Here is a 19,487-nt window from a genome sequence, read left to right on the forward strand (position 1 = left end):
AAGGCTGTTTGCCGTCTACACTTTGAAGTACTTACAGTACCATTAATATTCTATATCTTATATAAATGGAATTAAGAAGAAAGTGAGAGGCATTACAATATGAGGTTGAACAGAGCTTTATACAATAGCCCGTAGTCTACACTTGAAAGAATTAACTTTTAAACTTTGCTGGCATTATTTTTTCATCCAAAAAGTTCTAAAACATTCTGATTAGTATCTGCTCTGTTACCAAGTGGTTCGATGGGAAAATGCTGAAAGCTTTGAAGCATCGCTATAAAGGGATTTCCTGCATTCATATCCTTAGACATGCCATTTAACTAATCAGCATAACCAATAATATGGCCAAATTAGAGTTCTTTGATTTGGCTGAAAGGTCATTTATGACAATTAATTAAATTGTTTTTCTAAGGGAATATGTGTTTGAAAGTTCTTTTTATTTAGTAAGCTTTGCAACTGTTCTAGCAAATTTGGAATGCTGTAATGAATGCTGGCTTAAAATAGCACATAAGCTTTTGGGAGAGAATTTTAGGGAGATCAATGTATGAATTTACTAAGATGACAAGTCTGTTTTCAAATTCAGTATTAAGAAATGTGTTTGTATATTTTTCAAAATAAATTCATTTAGAAAATTATATTTGTTTACAAGGAATTAACCTTATGCTTTGAGTGTACGTCTAATTAAATCATAAACAAAATGAAGGCATTACTAGCATAAGAAGGTTTTAATTTTTTCCTCCAATATATATTATACAGTTTTAAAGTAAGAAGGAATGAAATAGTAATTCATTTACTGTAGATAAACATTTCTCTCCTGTATAACAGAATGAAATGTTTGTAAAGCTGATTTAATACATTTATGTTTTATGCCAATTTCATTATTCAAGAATCTGACCCTAGTGTGTATAAATTAAACAGTGCTGTCAGAATACAAATAACTTGATGCCACGTTTATTTCTCTCAGTTTTGTTCTGACATCATGGAAGAACTTGACACATTGCTTCCATTGGCTCTGGCATGCAGAGATGATTCTCTTCAGGAAATTAGAGCAAACTTTGTAGAGGCCTGCAGCAAAGTGGCAACAGCTGTCCTGGCAAGACTAGAGGAGAAAAGCAAAGACGTTCCCTCCAAGGCTCCCCTGCAAGACTTGTATGCTGCGCTTTCCACAGCGATATATGTCTTTCAGCATTTTACAATGTATAGCAATTTAATGAGAGAAACGAGCAAAAAGTGAGTCCCTTTTACTTATAAAGGTTTAATTCAAGCATAAATGATATAGGACCTCATTCCATTTTGGTGATACAGTATGGTGGTAGTTTTCCAAATTGCATCATATTTTTTAGCGCACACTATTTATGGAAAGACCTGAATCAAAGCTATTGATAATCTAAAGCAGCCATTATGAAACAAATTATTTATGTTTAAGATCTGCATTTGATTTGCAGATCAATATTTTTTATTTATTAAGCGTGAGTAAATAAGATTGTCCAGTGAACTGAATGTACTCTGCTCTCATATAACTAGAGGGCTAAGGCCTTCGTTTCCTTTTCTGACCTTTGCAATAGCTGAATTTTCATAAAATCTGATTCAGCACACAGCAATTTTAGAGGTTGGTATAAATATACATTCCTGCGCTTTTTTCCTTACATGTCTGTATTCAGAAATGTGAACAAATACATCCAATGTAGTTTTAGAATTTATTTTTCATTGCAAGCAGAATAAAAATTAGGGTATGAAGTAGTAGTGTAAAGTCTAAGACAGCGTTTGACTTGGGGGGCAATATAACTGCATTTGCTATGCTTTTTAGACTTAAGATACTAGGAATCTCTTTATTCGTCCATGTGTTTCTGGCAATATGTAATTTAAAAGTAGAAACTGGGCCTTTTGGGAGGGACACCTCAACTAGTGCAACTTTCAAGGAATGTATGATTTCTAAGGGGTTATATGCGCTGTTGACTTACTTTCCCTCTGATGTTTTACTCTCTCCTCTGTGAAGTGTGTATCTTTGTGAATGGGAAGTCTGAGCCAAACTATTGCTCAATAATTCTGCTTATGTGTATTATGAAAGAGTTTTAGTACCTACCTATCAAAAATTATCTCTGGACTCTGTGTTTATGTTTTCTTTATCACAGTCAGTGTTGATGCAATTACGCTTCAACCCAGAATCTCCCAGTAACTGAGTGATAAATGTACTTTTATCTCAGAAAATAGGATGAAGTAATATATTTCTCAGTGACTTGGTTAAATGAGAATTTATAGATGAGCAGATATATTTAAAGAACTTGTGAAACAAAGACCAGATATTTTTCAAAAGTGAATGCTAGGTTCAGACTCCAGGACCAAGAGGAAATGAATGATTGATACCTAATAATCAAAACCATTTGCAGTACTGGGGATTGTTACCTCCTACTGCACAGCCTTTCAATCTTTGCCTCTTTGATCATTCTCTCTGAACAGACCCCTGTTCCTAGTGCCTGTCCAACAATATCAGGAATTCATCAACGTTCTCCAGTTTCAAGTTACGAACTACTGCGTCAGAGTTTGTGCTACAAGCATTTTACAGGATGCTGAGAGCCACCACTGGGATGACTACAAAGCTTTTTATGAGGTGTGAGGTTAAGTTTACTGTGCCTCCCTTTTACAAAATGTGTTTTACTGGTTGCCAGCTCTCTGACTAATTAGAAGCATAAGGTCAGCATTATTTTTACATAAAGATTATTGGAATTTACTATTTTGAAATGTCTACTATTTTGAAATGTCTATTCTTGCAGGCAAATGTGTCTGTAGAAATTATGTAGGAAAACGTAGTCATTTAAAGATGAGATAAATCATTACCATGGAGTGTTTGTGTCACTTGCTTAATAAAATATTGTGTGTCAAGTTCAAGATATTTATATAGAACTTGGTAAAGAAGACACCATCTTTTTAACTTGTCCTCTTATAGAAAGTGTGACATATGAAAATGAAAGACAGCTATTTTTCCCCTGGAATTTTTTAATCTGAGTCTTTGATTTTTATTTTCACTTGGTTCCCCTTTTTACCTTTTGTGAGTGAAGGATGTAACAGAGATAGATGGTCAATATAGTTACCCTCAGCATTCAACAATATATTTCTGAAATAACTAGTGCCATTTCACCTGCATTTTGAAGTCAAAGGTCTGCTCTTAAACTTTAATCCTAACGATTCTGTGAAAACTCCCTAAGGATCAAGTGAACTATTATAAGTTATTGAGGTTTTTTCATCCCAGTTAAATGCAGACATAGACTGACATATACTGTTTGAAATTATATTTTCACTTGATTTCAGGATGAAGTGAAAGTATTGTATGTTTTTTATCAATAATAACTGAGATCTCCTGGAGACAAAGTCCTGCCCTTCCTTATATAATTTGCTGTGTGAGAGAAATAGGGGGGTTTTGTTAAGCATTTCCTAGAATTCTTACATGGGAGAAAACTCTGTGTGATACATGTATTCTACAGATATAATATAAAAACCTGATGAGTCAGTGACAAAAATCTGTACTGGACAGGTGATGCAGACCTTAATATGAGTAATCTATCAAAATACCGTCCCTCAAAGACAAGTAAATAAGCATTTTACTTTTGTTTGAATGTAAGCCCAGATGTCAGGGGTTGATAAGAAGGTAAGAAATTTAGTGGCTTTTGGCAGCTGATAAATCATGATATGATCTTCACTGTCTGTAGCCCATATGGCGCTGTGTCCTGTTTATTAGTGACCCAATAACTTTTCACTATGGAGGAAACCTATTGTCAGAAATACCTGTTGCAAGGAGAAGGAGTATGGATTAGCTAAATAATTTTATCATTACTGATTGGAACTAATGGGTGTAGAAAGAGGTGAAGAAAGCTGGTATCTCAGCTCTGTACACTTGCAAGACTTTAAGTGGGAAGTATGTAGTTTTACATCATCACTCTGCTCTTTTTACTGGGCCATGGGTCATGGGCCAAGGATGGACTAAGATCTTCTCCGAATGCCTTCAGGAGGCATGATGCTGAGCAGCTGCTACTTTCATTGAGCTCTCGTAGGCATCCCAAATGGAAGAGATTTGCTTAAGACCTGTTGCTTTTTACAGAGGCAACATCCTGCGGAAACTCGTAGCAGTGAGAGGTGGCTCCTTCTGAGGTCTAAGCTCAGCAGGAAGTGTGAGCCTCTGCCTCTTAAGTCATGCAGATCCTGCTGAGCTCAGAAAACAGGAGTAGCTTGGAGCCAGGTGCCAGAAGACCTTGCCAGTCATCAAAAGCAGGCTTTGCTATGAGCTCCTCCTCTCTCAACGGGAACACACTCTTGCACTTGTGCAAGTCAGTGGCTCACAGCCCTTGCTGTGTTTTCAGTGGGATCCACTGCTGTAAAGAGCATCATAATCTTGCTTTGTTAAGGGGAAGCTGCTCTTGGCTCTCTGCTTCTGCTTGTCTCTTGAGTAGCCTAGCTCTTGAATCTGGTTTAGGTCAGGACTCTCACTACCCTTTCCCCTTTGTCCCCCAGTTTTGAATATTACATGCAACTATATAAAAGATTTGTTCCTCATCTGTAAAACCTGAACACAGTTTCATAAAGGAAAAATACACATCCCCTTGTGCTCCCACAAAACAAGCAAAACATTGCCTGTCCTTTGGTTTTGTGCGCATGAGTAGGGGACAAGGAAAGAGGAAGAATCTTTCTTTCCTCATTTTTCTATTGCATGCTTAATTACAAACTAAATGGCAATCCTACACGTCAGGTATCACGTGAAGTTACTCTCTTCTTTTTCCCCAGTAATATAGGACATTCAAGTGGTATTGGAAAGAATATGTGATAGTCTTACTTTCCATTCCCTGCTAGTGACATAGTGAGTAATAGAACTGCTTGACTGACTTGATGTGTAAGTCATCCTGAAAGAGGCAAACCCTCTGAAAAACAAAGGGGAAGGAGGAAGGGGCAGGGGACAGTGTCTGTGTTTGATTATACAGATCTGCAGTTTCCGTATCCATTTATTTATTTGTTTGTACAATGGTAACATCTGAGGAGAACAAAATTGGTAGCAAACAGTTATTTCATTCTGTGAAAGAAAACATTACTTCTTTTCTACGTTGTTAAAATAAGAATAATGAATATTTAATTATTTTTTGACTTTATTAACCAATTTCAGTACTTGCTCACTCATCCTCCCTCTGACATGCACCTAATCCAATAGCGGTAACTGGAATTAAAAGAAAAGCCAAAAGACCAATTATGATTAGAGGGTAAACACAGCAATTATAATCACTGTGAGATCACAGAAAGTTTTGAATAGCTTCTAGGAAAGTTAAGCTGAGATTTTGTGAGATACAAGCAGCGAATGTGAGCTAATGTGAGATCTGACCTGAGCTCTAAGAGCGCAGTTCCCATTCAGCACTCGAGTCTAAGCTGGCTAGGAGTGAAGCTCTGGGGTTCAGGATCTCGCTGAACACCCACTGTGCCACTGGGCTGGCTCTTCAGATTACATTTTCCAATGGAGCTTTTAGTGTAGCAGACATCTGCTGCAGCTTTGGGAACTTATGTTTTCTAATAGTCAAAGAATAAAGAATTGTCTGTTCAAAGATAATACTGAGTGGCTTATGTAATAAAGCACAGCTGCTTGTTTCCTGATATATAAGCTAAATAAAAGCTCACATCTGTTTGTATTATATGAAGCCTGCAAAAATAGCAGATGTTTACCAGCAGAATTGTCTAGAAATGGCAACAAATAGAAAAACAGGTCAGAAGAGGGGAATGAATCTCATTTGAATCTTCAGTGAAACTGTTGCTTCTGAAGTGGACGTGCAATATTGGAAAGGGGGTATTATTCAATTTACTGCTTTAAAGAGAAAATGAAGCAATTTGTGTTTATAGTTACATAGTTTAAAAGTGAAACTTAAAGTTTCTTAAATTAATAGAAAGTCAATTTAGAATTATATTTCTGGTTGTTAATTCTGCATGGCTTTTGAAAAACTTGTAATTAATTTTTGTAAATTAAAGATATGATCAGAATAAATTAGCTTCCATTAGGGATTCAAACTAATTATTTTTTACCTAGTAAGTTTATTCTATAACAGTAGAAGTGTTTTTGGAAAGACAGGGAAATGTTAGTAACATGTCTGTAAGATAGGGTTAGGTGGGTTTTTTCTGGATAAGATCTACTGTAATGTATCTCAAGAGTAAGCTTGGTAATATATCTAACACAGACTTGTAGAAGAGTATTAATGTTTGAGTTCTACAAAGCTACAAAGTTATGAGTTTAGTTATGAAGTAAACCTGTACTTTCTTAAGATGATATTTCAGTATGTCATGCAATAATATTGTAATTTTGTTTCATATAAGGAAAAAAGGAAATTATTTTAATTATTTTATCATATCTATTCTTGGTTAACACAAGACTATCCTATTTTACCTGTGTGGAAACACTTGTCAAGTGCTTGATTGTTCAGAATTCCAGAGTGATTTTTTTCATTTGCTTGTTGAAATATGCTTAAAACAGTTCTAAGATGCCCATGGTTGTATGTACGAAGAAAATTAGGCATATAATTTTCTTTTGAAACTTACTTGTATTGCATTTTTCTCTTATGCATTAGTGAAACTTGGAAAATTGGATGTCTTAATGATTTGTTTTGGTTTTTTTTTTTTTTTTCTTTTTTCTTTTGTTCTTAATGTGATTTTAGAGATACCAAAATGAGATTTGTAGAGATACCTACACCAATCATAAATTTAATCACTAGAGCACTGGTCACAAGTTTGGTACTTCTGTTCTTTGTCATAATTTACTCTTTTTAATATAAATTACACTTGAAACATTATGGCAGAGAAATACAGAATAATGACAACTTCCAATAATCTGCTTATGTGGTGTGTTTAAAATGAAGCCAGATTATTTTGGTTTATTATAATTAGAGAATACCTATCAAACTCTTACATTGTTTTAAAAATCATGGGGTTGTTTTATATTCTGGTAATAGTAAAATATCAACAAATTATTAAAATATTTCTCAACTCCATTGGAATGTGGGAAGTGAAGATACAGTGAAGCTGTAACAGAACTTTGTTCTGTTACAGCTTCATCATAATGCTATTTTCTGAATAGGTATTAATTGAAATATTTTAACGTGATTGAACTGTATACTTCTTAGACATAGAGTGGATTAACTGCTGTGATTTTGACTCCTCTGCATTTATCTCTGTGTCTTATTGAGGTGGTTCTGTACAGACAATGAAATATTAATAACAATGTTGATTCCTTCCCAGAAAATGCTTAGTTTTAATAAGTTACCATTAAGAGATGAAAAAAATACCTTGCTAAAAAATTCTGAATATCTCTTATCATCAGTTTAATTGTTCAGTGGTTATTTTTTTCTGCTCTTCTTGCATATCCATTATATGTAACCAAAGTTTCATAATCACAGTTATGTGTGGCAATTATGAATCTAGGGAAATACATATGCTTAAGTAATTTAAATAGTTATTTTCTTTTGAGGACAAAGAAACTGTTATATTACATTCATTTGACTATTCTACTCAGTATAGAATTCTGTATATGTTTTTAAACTAGACTTAAAACACTATGGGTTTTGAGAATACGTTAATTAAGGATATAAGAAGTCAAATGTTGTGGTTTGGTTTTGTGGCAGAACTCTAGTTTTGTAACTGAAATGGAACATGTGTTTCCTTGCTCATAAAGATGTTTCACCTCTTGTCTAGTACCATTTTTTGCTCATTGTGTGCCTGAAACTCTTCAGCTGTTTTCCTTTCAGATTGAATTAATTAGACTTACAGGTAAAAAACTGACATTTTGGAAGGTGTGGTTTTATTATTTAATGTGTGGTGGTTTTGCTAGGGGGAAAGATGCTCGTTCTCTGTCCAGATGTGGCATTACTTCTGCTGTGCTCTTCACCATGATCTATGGACTATTCTACCTCCCAAGATAGCCCAGGAGATTCTTACAGATGTACTGGAGCAATCTTTGTCTATGCTGACCTCCAGATACTGTCAGGCCTGCCCCAGTTACAAGAGAACACCACAAATCAGGTAATGCTTGTATATTTAATGCACACTTTTAAATAGGTAAAATAAGTAAATCTTAGTTTTCTGTTATGCACTGCTTTGATTCAAATTTAAATGTTAATGAACACAGCAGAAGGGATAGATACAATTTATGTATTTTGATGTTCATTTTAATTCAATATATTTTGTATATTTAAGTATATTTGGTAGTCATGTAGTAACTGGGCAGAATCAAATGAACTTTTGGTGAAATTTTTTCATGAGCTGCTCAATTGGTTTGAAAGCTTCATGATGAACAGTGCATTCAGGAGAGGTGGCACAACCAAAAATGTGGGCAGAATTGGCAGCATCTGGATTAGAAGTTAAGGTGGGAAAAAACCCAAAGTTTTATTCTACATATCAAAGTACCTGTTTGTGTGCTCTATTCCTGCACTAATTTACTGTGATTAGGCCATTCTATATCTTTAGGTATAGAGAGATTTCCTGGAAATTTCCTGGAAAAAAACCCCAAACAACTGAAATATGAAGAATTTGTATTGATACTGTATTTCTTAAATGTAGTATTAGTCAATTCTATATAAATTTGCTTCAAAATACTGAACAAGAAAGATCTTTGTCATTTTGTAGAGAAGCTGGTTTATTTAATAAGGTGATTATTAAGTTTGCCACTAAGTGAATTGAATTATCCAGTCATGCACAAATGAAAAAAAAATTAATATCATTCAATATATTTTTATCATAGAGGTTTTACATAATTTTTTTATAATACTGTACTTTGCGGGGGGGGGGGTCTTTTATCTAATGATTCTTGAAATGTTAGAGATCTGATCTGTAATTTAGACAAATGTCTGTTCATGTGTGTTGCCTAAATTTTCCAAAAATTAAGATGATCCATAAAAATACAGATAATCACAGAGGCATCCATTGGCTTTTAGGTACTTAGGTACTCTTTTCAGTCCAACTTCATGCCTATGTTTTGTGTTATCCATCTGTTTAATATCTGTTGTATGTCAGCATAGTCTCGTGAGATTATGTTGTTATAGTTGGGTTCTTGCTATTGTTTAGGTCAATGACCTGTGATGCTCTGCCAGCCAGTATCAACAGGCAACAGATTACTGACTCAGAAACGTTCCACATCATAATATGTTGCCTGGCAGTTAACGTTTTGCAAATTGAAGATTTATTTCACTTGTCATTACTGCTTGACTCCAGCAGAATTTGAAAATAGTATGTAAGATCTAATTATACTTTATCATAAAGAAAACTAAATTTAATTTTATTTAGTTGTAGTTTAGAAGGTAAGTTGTTCCTGTCTAGTGGCATTGTCCTGTTTTTTTAAGTCACTTTTTGAATAATTTCAGTACCAACTTTTCTGTGGAAGCACTGAATTTTTACACAGTGGTGGATCCAGAATTTCTGCACCGCTGATGGAAGGTGAAATATGAGGTCCATGCAATGATTTAGGTATTTTATGTTGTCAGAGAAAAGCCATGTTTAACTGAAATTTACCACTATCCTGATGTCCTAAGTAATGTTATTTTCACTTTTTTTCCCTACAGAATTGATATTGCAGCAATTTTGATGTCCACTGAAGATATGCTTTGGTCAGTTTGTAGCTCTGTACAGGAGTTTCTGAAACCACATGAAGACAGAGATCTCAAGATCTATAAAATACATAGCCACTGCAATAGTCTTCTCTCTGTGCTAGCTATTTTAACTTCGCCACTGAAGAATTTGTATGAGTAAGTATGAAAGAAACATTCAATTTGAGCTAAAATTGGTTCTTGAGCTTATATGGATAGATCTACAAGGTGAATAATTGTGTTGAAATACAAATGCAATGCATAGTGTTGACACATTTTCATAATCTTTGACTATTTCTCAATTTGGTCCTGAACTTATCTTTATGATTTTACCTAAAGCCCAATTATATCTATGGGGATTTTGTTAGCTTTGGATCAAACTCCTATACCACACATTTTTTTGTCTGGTGATAACATAGACCATAGTGAATGTCTGGTTTGATTTCCTCTGTAACACAAAGAGTAGAATTTCATTAATAATTGCTGTCCCAAATTTGCAATTTACTATCCAGTTAGGACACATCTTGTTAGAGACACATTCTTACTGATCTAAAAACATTTACTAATATGGTACCAAAGCCTTTGGTAAGGTTTTCAAGGACTTAGTCACTCATACAACTGAAAAAATTCATCTTCTTACCAACTCAGATTTACCCGCCTTCAGCTTCCAGGTAAATTAGAATGTTCTGCTGTCATAGCATAATAATTCTGTAAGTACTGGAATTTAAAGATAATTCACTGAAATGATCATCTGGTTACATGACCGATATGCTTCAACAAATATTAAATATAGTTTAAAAGAGAAAGGATATAGAATGCCCATGTTTACAAAATGATGTCTTCACAAGTCAAAACTGTAAACAAAAGGACACATTACTTGCACTGAAATGGGTCTGAGTATTGCATTGGTTTTGATGCTAAAAATTCTGCTGTAAATTTGGTGTAAGAGACAATACAAAGTGAGATCACAAATTAAAAACCCAACAGTAACAAACCTGAAAACTAAGAAAGCCAAATCCTATTCAACTGGCTTTTATTTTGTTATTCTAAATAAGAATATTCTAGGTAAAATGTAGGTGGTAAACTAGTGGTAAAAAGAGGAGAGTGGAGACCTCCTGCATTTAAGCTTCTTTAACTAAACATTTTTTGTCATGTATGGGCTCATTTTAATGTCTGTGGGCTCTGAGTAACATGCAAAAGTGGTTTGTGACTGGATGTCTGATCTTACACAATGCAGGCTCATTAAAAAATAGCAATTAAGAAGGTGACTCACAAACAGATTAGGTAGTCCTGCTGTGGCAATAGTAATGGAGGCAGGAATGGACATTGTGGTAGCTGTAACTGCTTCTGCTGTCAGTTTTGACATTTCACCTTTTCTTTATGACAATCCTTAGAGTGATAGACTAAAATAAATACATAGTGTAGTCTGTTCCTTTAAGCTATTCTAGTCTTCACTGATCCATGTTGTTTAGAGATTTATCTGTACCTGGAATGATAAAAAGTGTGTGCTAACTTGAGAACTCACTGAGTTGTTTCAGAACAAAGTGCCAATGGAGAGAGTGAGGCAACGTATTTTGTATTTTATGTAAAATACTACAGATTAACAACTTGGTCATACAGGTTTCATATTTAGGCATATAAATTTCAGTATCCTAATTTGCTTTTCTAGAGATCAAAAACTTGACATACATAGGATTTAGCAGCTGAATTAGTTTTCTACAAAGTACTCTGCAAATCATAACCAAAATCCAGCAGCTTTGTTTAAGAAGAATACAAAAAATTGTCATATTCTGTAAAATAGTTACAAAAATAATACTAACACTGAAAAACATAGTTAGAGAGATGATGCATGTTTTTGTGTAAGTAAAAAGGGATATTTTTTATGAACTGTGTATTCAGAACTTTTGTTTTCAAAACCTGTGAGACTCCCTTATCAAAACAGTTCTTTTATATTGTATGTTTCATTACAGCCAATATTTGTCAGGTAACCTAACCCAGTATCCAGAATACAAAGGAAAAACAGATTTACCAGATTAGCTTCTGGAATGACTATATGCAGTTGGCAGCACTTTCGTATACTAAATTTTATGCTGGATTCCTAGGTCCGTTATTTACTGAGTTGTGTGTAGTTCATCACATTAAGAATCTATCAATAACAAATTCAGAAGTTATGCGTGATTGTAAAGGAACACTAATCCTTCATCAGTTCTCTTTACAATTACAGCTGTATAATCAAAATTTCCATCTGTTATGTTGGCTCTCTATCTTTCAAAACTTTGGTAAAATTAACTGGAAGTGAAATAAAGATTTTTCTTTTAAATCTATCATGCTGTCTTTTGGTACTAGAAGATTTCCCTGCAGGGGCTAGGTTTAAATTAATCTTTAGACTGCTCAAGAAACTTTTGTGTAGTCATAAAAGCAGTGATGACAGAATATTGTTTTCCAGGAGTTGTCTAATAATAGGACTGGCTCATTTCCAACTTACTAGAGATGCTATATTAACTGTTGCTTCCAGGGAATTAAAATTATTCGAGATTCTTTATTATGTTGTTGAAATGCAACAAAACAGTAGGGGTGCTGAAAAATTAATAATATCCTTAACTTCAAATAAAGTGATTCTGGCATATCCTTCCTCCTTCCTAATTTTGTGATCAAATGTTGTGCATTCTGTTATCACTTAGAGTTTCTTTTCTGTATGACGAGGGTACTTAGACCTACTACTAAATTCACTATGAATCTTGGGTCATCAGTTTTTAATACTCACTCATTTTTCTCTGCTTCCCTTTTCTGGTCTTCCTGAAGTAACCTCCTGAAGTAACTTTACCATAATTGAAATGTAGGTTGGAAGGGACTACTGGAGGTCATCTAGATCAACCTCCTGCTCAAAGCAGGACAATTAGCAAGAGCAGTCGAACATGGCTGTGTTAGCTGACCCATGTAAACCTCCAGGAACTGAGATGTCACAACCTCTCAAGGAAACCTGTTCAACGGCTGCACTGCCTTAGTGGAAAGTATTGCCTAATATCTAGTGAGAGCTTTCAAGGCTGCTGTTCATGGATGTTACCACTTGCGGTATCACACCAGTCCCCACTGGGAAAACTGTGTCTCTTTATAATTACTCTTTGGGTAATTGTAGGCTGCCATTAGGTGACTTGACTCTTTAGCCACCTCTTCACCTCAGTAAAGGAGCCTAGATCCCTCAATCTCTTGCCGTAGATGATGCAGTCTAGTCCTTTCCAGTTTCTTCACATCCTCCTGGAGCTGTGGGCCCAACACCTAGACGAAATATTCTAGGTAAGGCTTAACTGTTGCCAAGTAGGCGAAGCAAATTACTGTCTTTAGTTTGCTTGCCATACTCCTCCTAATGCAGCCCAATGTTGGGTTGTGTTGTTTCTAGCGAGAATACGCTGTTGCCTCCTATTCAACATCGTACTGGGCATAAACCCCAGACTTGGGGTTGGGTAGGGTTGGTACTCAGTCAGTTCCCAGCCTAGGTTATTATAATTCTGTTGCTGGAGCAAAAAGTTGTACCTCAGTGAACTTCTGCACCAGGTTGAGGCTTGCTCAGTTGGAGCAGATCTACTCTTCTTGTGCTTTTTTCTCTGTTCTTTACTCTTTTTTACTGGATAGGAGATTCTTTCTATTAGGGGCAGAATAGGACAATCTTTCTGTTAGGGAAGATCATAAAGAGTAAGGTGGATGCATCTTTTTATGATACCATACCAGGAATTATTGTATCTTACTTTCTCAAAAAGATACCAGGTGAATGACTTGAATGCTGAGAGAAGAATTTAGAGATTCTATTGGTAAAATCACTGTCTCGGGTAAAAATATCTGTCATTTAAAAACTGGAAATATTTCTCTTAATTTTAATATGTGAGAGTTATAATTCATGAAGTTGCTTTTTAGTCATGTTTCTTCCTTGTACGGTGCTAAGTCCTTCGAAGTCTACGAGGAAATACCATTAGGATGCATCCTGTTGGCATCTCATTTTTTCACACCTGCACTGAGGCTTACAAGATCAATTCTCACCTTGTCATACTCTACTGAAGAATAAAACTACTGTAGCTTGGAATCTTGCTGTGGTATTAAATACTTTCACAGATGCTATCCACTGCTTTGAGACCATGGGCAGCTGCTTTAACATAACTTGTAGTCAAAGCAAATTTTCTACCAGCTATTATTATACTTCTGTCAGAATAGTAGTTGAATTAAACTTTCTGGCACAGAGTTAGGTCTTCCTGGCAAGAATTACATAGCCAGCAGTGGACACTGAGAAATGCTGGCACCAAGGATTATTGTATTACAATTAGACATTTGATTTTTTATAGGTGTTGAAGTTATTCTAATATTGAAACAATCTTTAAGGCCCTCAGATTATCTCCATCTCAGCTTAAAAATTTGTGTAGAGGTTTTGTTATAAGCCTTAGAGTCCGAAAGTCTGCCCTGCGCTTGTCATTCAGAGATGGCTAAGAAACCATACTTAACAAGCTGCTTCAGCCCAGAAGTCTCTCAAATAGTTCATACGCTATCAGTAGACAAAATGTGGTCTTTTTTTATTAGATTACTACCCAAACTGTACCTATGATGCTTTCTTGTAGTAGTTGGCTCTATGCTTTGCTATGTTAAGAAAAATATTTCAGAGGATGTCAGACAATGAGAATTTTTTTCTTCAGTTTTCTCACAATGTTGAAAATTACTATCTTTAAAACAATTATTTTCTAGTTTAAGTACTGCTTTTATCTATATTACAATCTCAGTTTTATTTTTAATCTTCAGGTTTTCATGAATTCACAAAGTGTATGAATTCACTATGTGCTAATCCTTCTGCTCAGATATTGCTTACTTAAGATCATTTTGAAGTCTGTAGTAAATTCTTCCTACTAATTTTGTTTGATTAGTAAAATTAATTTCCAAATAAAACATCCTATCTTTTGGAGAAGTTCAGAAGCTATACAACTGTCTTTCTGTTGAACAAGTGTAATTCTCTCTTCTTTAATCTGGGGTCTTATAGGCAGACAATGACCTTATAGACATGTAGCTAGACTTCTAAATCACTTATATGCAACTGTGAAAAAAGAGTTTAAAAGTAATTTTAAATAATTAAATGACAAAACACAAATACTATTAATGCCATGGTGACAAAACAGCCTATAAGAAAGAAGAGATTTTGCCTTTTGGGTGAGGAGTTCCTGAAGGCTGTATTCCAGTGGGTTTCCATTCTGTCTCCAGTTTTAAGTGTTTAGATCCACTCTCACTGTTTCCGTCGTGGCAGTGGCTTTTTTATGTCTTGTAAACAGATTCTCTAGTCAAGGGGCAATGGTTTTAGACTAAAAGAGGGTAGATTTAGGTTAGATGTTAGGAAGAAATCCTTCCCGGTGAGGGTGCTGAGGCCCTGGCAGAGGGTGCCCAGAGAAGCTGTGGCTGCCCCTGGCTCCCTGGCAGTGTTCAAGGCCAGGTTGGATGGGGCTTTGGGCAACCTGGGCTAGTGGGGGGTGTCCCTGCCCATGGCAGGGGTGGCACTGGGTGGGCTGGGAGGTCCAACCCAAACCAGTCTGGGATTCTGGGATTCTATTTGCCTGAAGAATTTTTAAATGCCCTTCTTCTCTTACCGCAATAGAGTACTGATCAAAAGTCAGAATGACAACAAATCACTCCAGAAAGTAAAGTAAATATACTATAAATTAGTTCTGTAGAAGTGACATTTTTAAAGGTTGTTATCTTCTTTATATAACTCAGAAAATCCTAGCTATGATACATAGAGAAACAAACTTCAGAAAAGTTATTAAGAAGAAAAAGTCACAGCCAAGTAAGTTGAAAAGTAAAGTGCAAAAGAAGTGATAATCAATTATGATTAATGGAGGACAGAGGTAACAGACTATATCCCCTTTGCTGGAATTGTGTTCATTGTAAATGAGAGTAAGAAGGGAAGAGGCCAGAGGATGTCCATTCCTGTCACATTATTGCATCCTACTGGTTGCTACAGAATTGTACAAATACTAATACATTTTCTATTATTATTAAATCATATTAATATCAAATTATATAATCCTGTTCTTATAATTAGATATATTTATGATTACATAATGTCATTCATTAATAAAAACAGTTAATTTTTAGTATCAGTGGGTTGGACACATCTGATTTTTCCCTCTCACATCCTTTAGGCAAGAGAAGTAATGCAGAAGTGACATAAAACTACATATCTAATTCTTCACCAGTCCTTATATTTGAAAACAGTGGATGTTTCAACCAGTATTCTATTTCTCACAAGCCAGTGAAGGTCCAAAGTTTCTGGTTCAAATTTTTGTCCAGTTGAATCCAAAGTCTATATGCACTTGCGTGTTGTTAAAAAGAGAAGCATTATAATTTCAAAAGATTATATGATTATGATAAAAGTATTGATAGTATGATGCACGTATTATGCAGAAAGACAAGAGCTATAGAAATGAATGACTGAAGAGCAATTTGCTTATTCAGTGTATTTTCAAACATAGTTTGCAAATGTGCTATATAGGAGTAAAAATATGAAGAGAAGTGCTTTAACAGTACTGACAGTGCTAGATACCAAGTTTCAAAAAGTGAAAGTAAATGATATAGAATGACATTTTTAATGGTACATAAGAAAAATAAATTTGCAATTATGTGTATCCATGCATATCTTAGTACTATTTATCTTAAGGGATTTTCTGTCTTCTATTTATATATAATTAGTTCTAGTGATATGAAGGGATTTCAGTCTTCCATGTAATTCAGAAGTATTTTGGTTTTTTCAGGACATTTGTGAACAATTCTGATGAACATCTTCCTCAAGATTTTTCCAAAGTCTTTTATCATCCATTACACTGGTTATCTTGCATACCATCATCCTGTTCTTCCTTACTGAAGTGAGTATCAAAAGTTGATTGTTGTAAAAGAATCACCAGATAGTCAATGTTAATCAAATACTGGTACAACATTTTGAAATCTGAAATCAGATTTGGAATTTGATTGAAATTCAAAGATTTTGAATTTGAATGAAATTCTGTGTATCTGAAAAAAATGTCTAATTTGTATTCTGATTTAAAAAACCGACATAGAAACATGTTCAAAATTCATTGCAGATTTCCTTAATCTTTAAGTCTGTAAGCAACTGCACTGAAAGTAGTGCTCTGTGTAGTTTTTTGCTAGTATACTCGTTATGTTTGATATTTGAATTATCTTTAAGATTTTCTTGCTTTAGTTGAAGAGTGTATAGATCTTGACAATAATGTAGTTCAGCACAGGTGCCATTTTGAAAGACTTACAATTAAAGGGGAGATAAGGAATGCATGCCTCTGTTTATGATTGCTGGTTAAAAAAAAGTTTGATATATAAATAACTCATTGAAAAATAGGCTGCTTGATCGTAGTTGATTTTTTGGGAGATTACTGCATGATTAGAGGCAAAAGCTTAATTTCTTTTTCTGTGTCACAGCATATAATGACAAGTTACATATGAGACATATGCTACCAGCTGTGCTGTCATTCCCTTTCTAATTTTGAACCTGAAGCACTCCCACACCAGTGTAAATCCTCTCCTAACCCCTTCACCTCCTCCTCCTCTTCAAAAGTTATTTCCTGAGAGATTTTTACTCTATTTTCATGAAAAGCTGCTTTTGTGAGTTGCTATTGTGTTTTCTGAGAAAGTATTTTTATATTTTGGAGGAATATGTTATCATACAAGTGGTGACCTATGGTGACCTATTGCAGACCAATGTGCTGTGGATTTATTACCTCTTATGTCATACATGTAATATCTTGTACCTTGCACATCACAATGTCTTCCCTGTGATTTTTCACCATACTACACAGAACATGCTGATTTCTCTCCATAGCCTTCACTCCTAACCAGATGTCAGCAGTACTGTTATCTCTGTCCCTGTTGTCTCTGATACCTGCTGAACCAGAGGCAAGAGATGCTGTGACTGAGTCAAAGTTGTGTGGTTGGCTAACCAAAATGCCAAACAAAGTGAATAACTGTTGAATTCAGAATGTGTCCTTTTCCCTGCTTGAAATAGTAATTTAAGTTTTTCCAAAGCTTGAAAGATCATGTGTTTGTAGAATGTGTACCTCTCAATTGAGCTTCAGGGAAATTTATCAGTGGTTTTTTATGTTATGCATAGGTGGGGAAAAAAGAGAGAAGAGGAGATGTAGGAGAGGGAATGACTGCATCGTCACTTAAAAAGGGTTCTACTCTATTTCTGGGAAAAAATGATCCTTCATTAGGGAATCACTGTAAAAAAGATGAAAAGTGTTTTGATGCCCTAATCCAAGGCCAGTACTCAAAACTTAAATTATACTATGAATTGTGAGTTTTGGAAGATGACTTCACAAGTGGAACTAGATGATACTTAATGGAACTAGATGATCTTTAAGGTCCCTTCCAACCCAAATAATTCCAAATAAGTACCCTCTACTATGTAAAAGCATGTAAAGAAAATGCTGGTACTGTTTCAGTCTGACATAATTCTCTATTTTTGAGGTTAAATTAGGATTGTACAGGTGCTATTTAGGACAAATTTGTCTTGAATAAATAGCAGGAGCTATTTCAGAGCTATCCAGCGTGTACACATATCTCACCTGAATGAAGGGTGAGAAAATATACATCTTCTTGACCACTGAATTGGAAAATGAGGAGTTCAAAAGAAAGCACATCTCTGAGAAGATACAGCTAGTGTGGCTATGTGAAGATATATAAAGGCATGTATACTGTCCTGGTGATAATGAGTGAACTATGTTGGTAAAATATTTAATGTTTTCTTTTAACAAGACACCTTTCAGCTGCTCAGAAGCAAACCAGTGAAAGACCCTATATGTAATGAAGTAATTTGAGGGACATATTCTGAGGTGTTCTAATTTTGTTATTAGTTTTACACTGTATATTTATGTTGTGGAAGCTTTTCTTTCCTGAAATACTGCATTTAGAATATTAACAAGATACATTAAGTACTGCAGAAAACTATTTTTTAGAACATCCTAATTCTTCCTGGATTATTTTTATATTTTTACTTCTTACGTCTAATAATATATATTCGCTGTCCACAACAAAATTGGAAGCACAGGCCATTGTACACCTCCCAGCTGTGGCCACCTAATTTTTAACAGAAGACTCTAACCTGGCATAAATGTAGCTATAAAGTATCTGCTCTTCCTAAAGTTGACATTTCAAAAGAAATTTTTGCTAGTTCCTGAAATGATTTTGTTTGCAATTTCACTATTTAAACAGATTTACTACATTATTTTTCATCCCTAAAAATTTCTACAGTCTGTTTTCTTTTATCTACTTGACTTTAACATCTTTGTCAATGTTGTTAACATGAATTAGAGTTAACGTTTATTTGCCTTGTAAAATCAAACTTATCATTTGAGGTTTTCTTTTTTTCTGTCTTGGATACTAACCAAAATAACATAGTTGGTTATCGGACTGAATTATGACTGATAATTTATGTTACAGTTCCTTTAGTGGTAATTGTAATTCATTCTTTGATTCATTTGGGGTTTATAATCATACCATTTGCAAATCAGAGTTCTTTTTTTTCTTTTACTGTACAAAACTGAACATTTATATGTGTGATATTTATATGTACTTCACCTTTTGTCACTTTTTATGAGGCTAGTCTTATTTTCACTAGTACTGAGCTACGAGGATGGGAGAACATATGCCTCTCCATATGCACGTTACAAAACTTCTCAGTGCATTTATTGGTGCTAGCTTCATGGCTGTAGGGAATGTCTGCTATATTTTATTTTTCCTCCAAGTGAGTCACACCATTGTACATTTCAATTTGCAAGAGGCTTAAAGAGCCAAGAACTGGTGTATATTACAACATGATAACTTCCCATCTGGTCAATGACAGACAAGTTTTATTTCAACTCA

The 19,487-nt window shown here is 34.8% G+C and overlaps 1 protein-coding gene across 4 annotated transcripts in view; it reads left to right on the plus strand.

Annotated features, from left to right (window-relative positions):
* Positions 1–19,487, plus strand: part of KIAA0825 (KIAA0825 ortholog) — a 252,971-nt gene that overhangs the window by 85,725 nt on the left and 147,759 nt on the right. For 3 of the 4 annotated variants that reach the window (XM_075739321.1, XM_075739322.1, XM_075739323.1), the window contains 5 exons: positions 962–1,227; positions 2,455–2,605; positions 7,841–8,031; positions 9,567–9,749; positions 16,367–16,477. In XM_075739321.1, coding sequence (XP_075595436.1) covers positions 962–1,227; positions 2,455–2,605; positions 7,841–8,031; positions 9,567–9,749; positions 16,367–16,477 — 902 coding nt within the window. The remainder of the gene's footprint in view (positions 1–961; positions 1,228–2,454; positions 2,606–7,840; positions 8,032–9,566; positions 9,750–16,366; positions 16,478–19,487) is intronic. The other variant, XM_075739324.1, reaches the window with a different exon arrangement.

The sequence above is a fragment of the Balearica regulorum genome, chromosome Z, assembly GCF_011004875.1.
Source record: "Balearica regulorum gibbericeps isolate bBalReg1 chromosome Z, bBalReg1.pri, whole genome shotgun sequence".
Lineage (NCBI taxonomy): Eukaryota > Metazoa > Chordata > Aves > Gruiformes > Gruidae > Balearica > Balearica regulorum.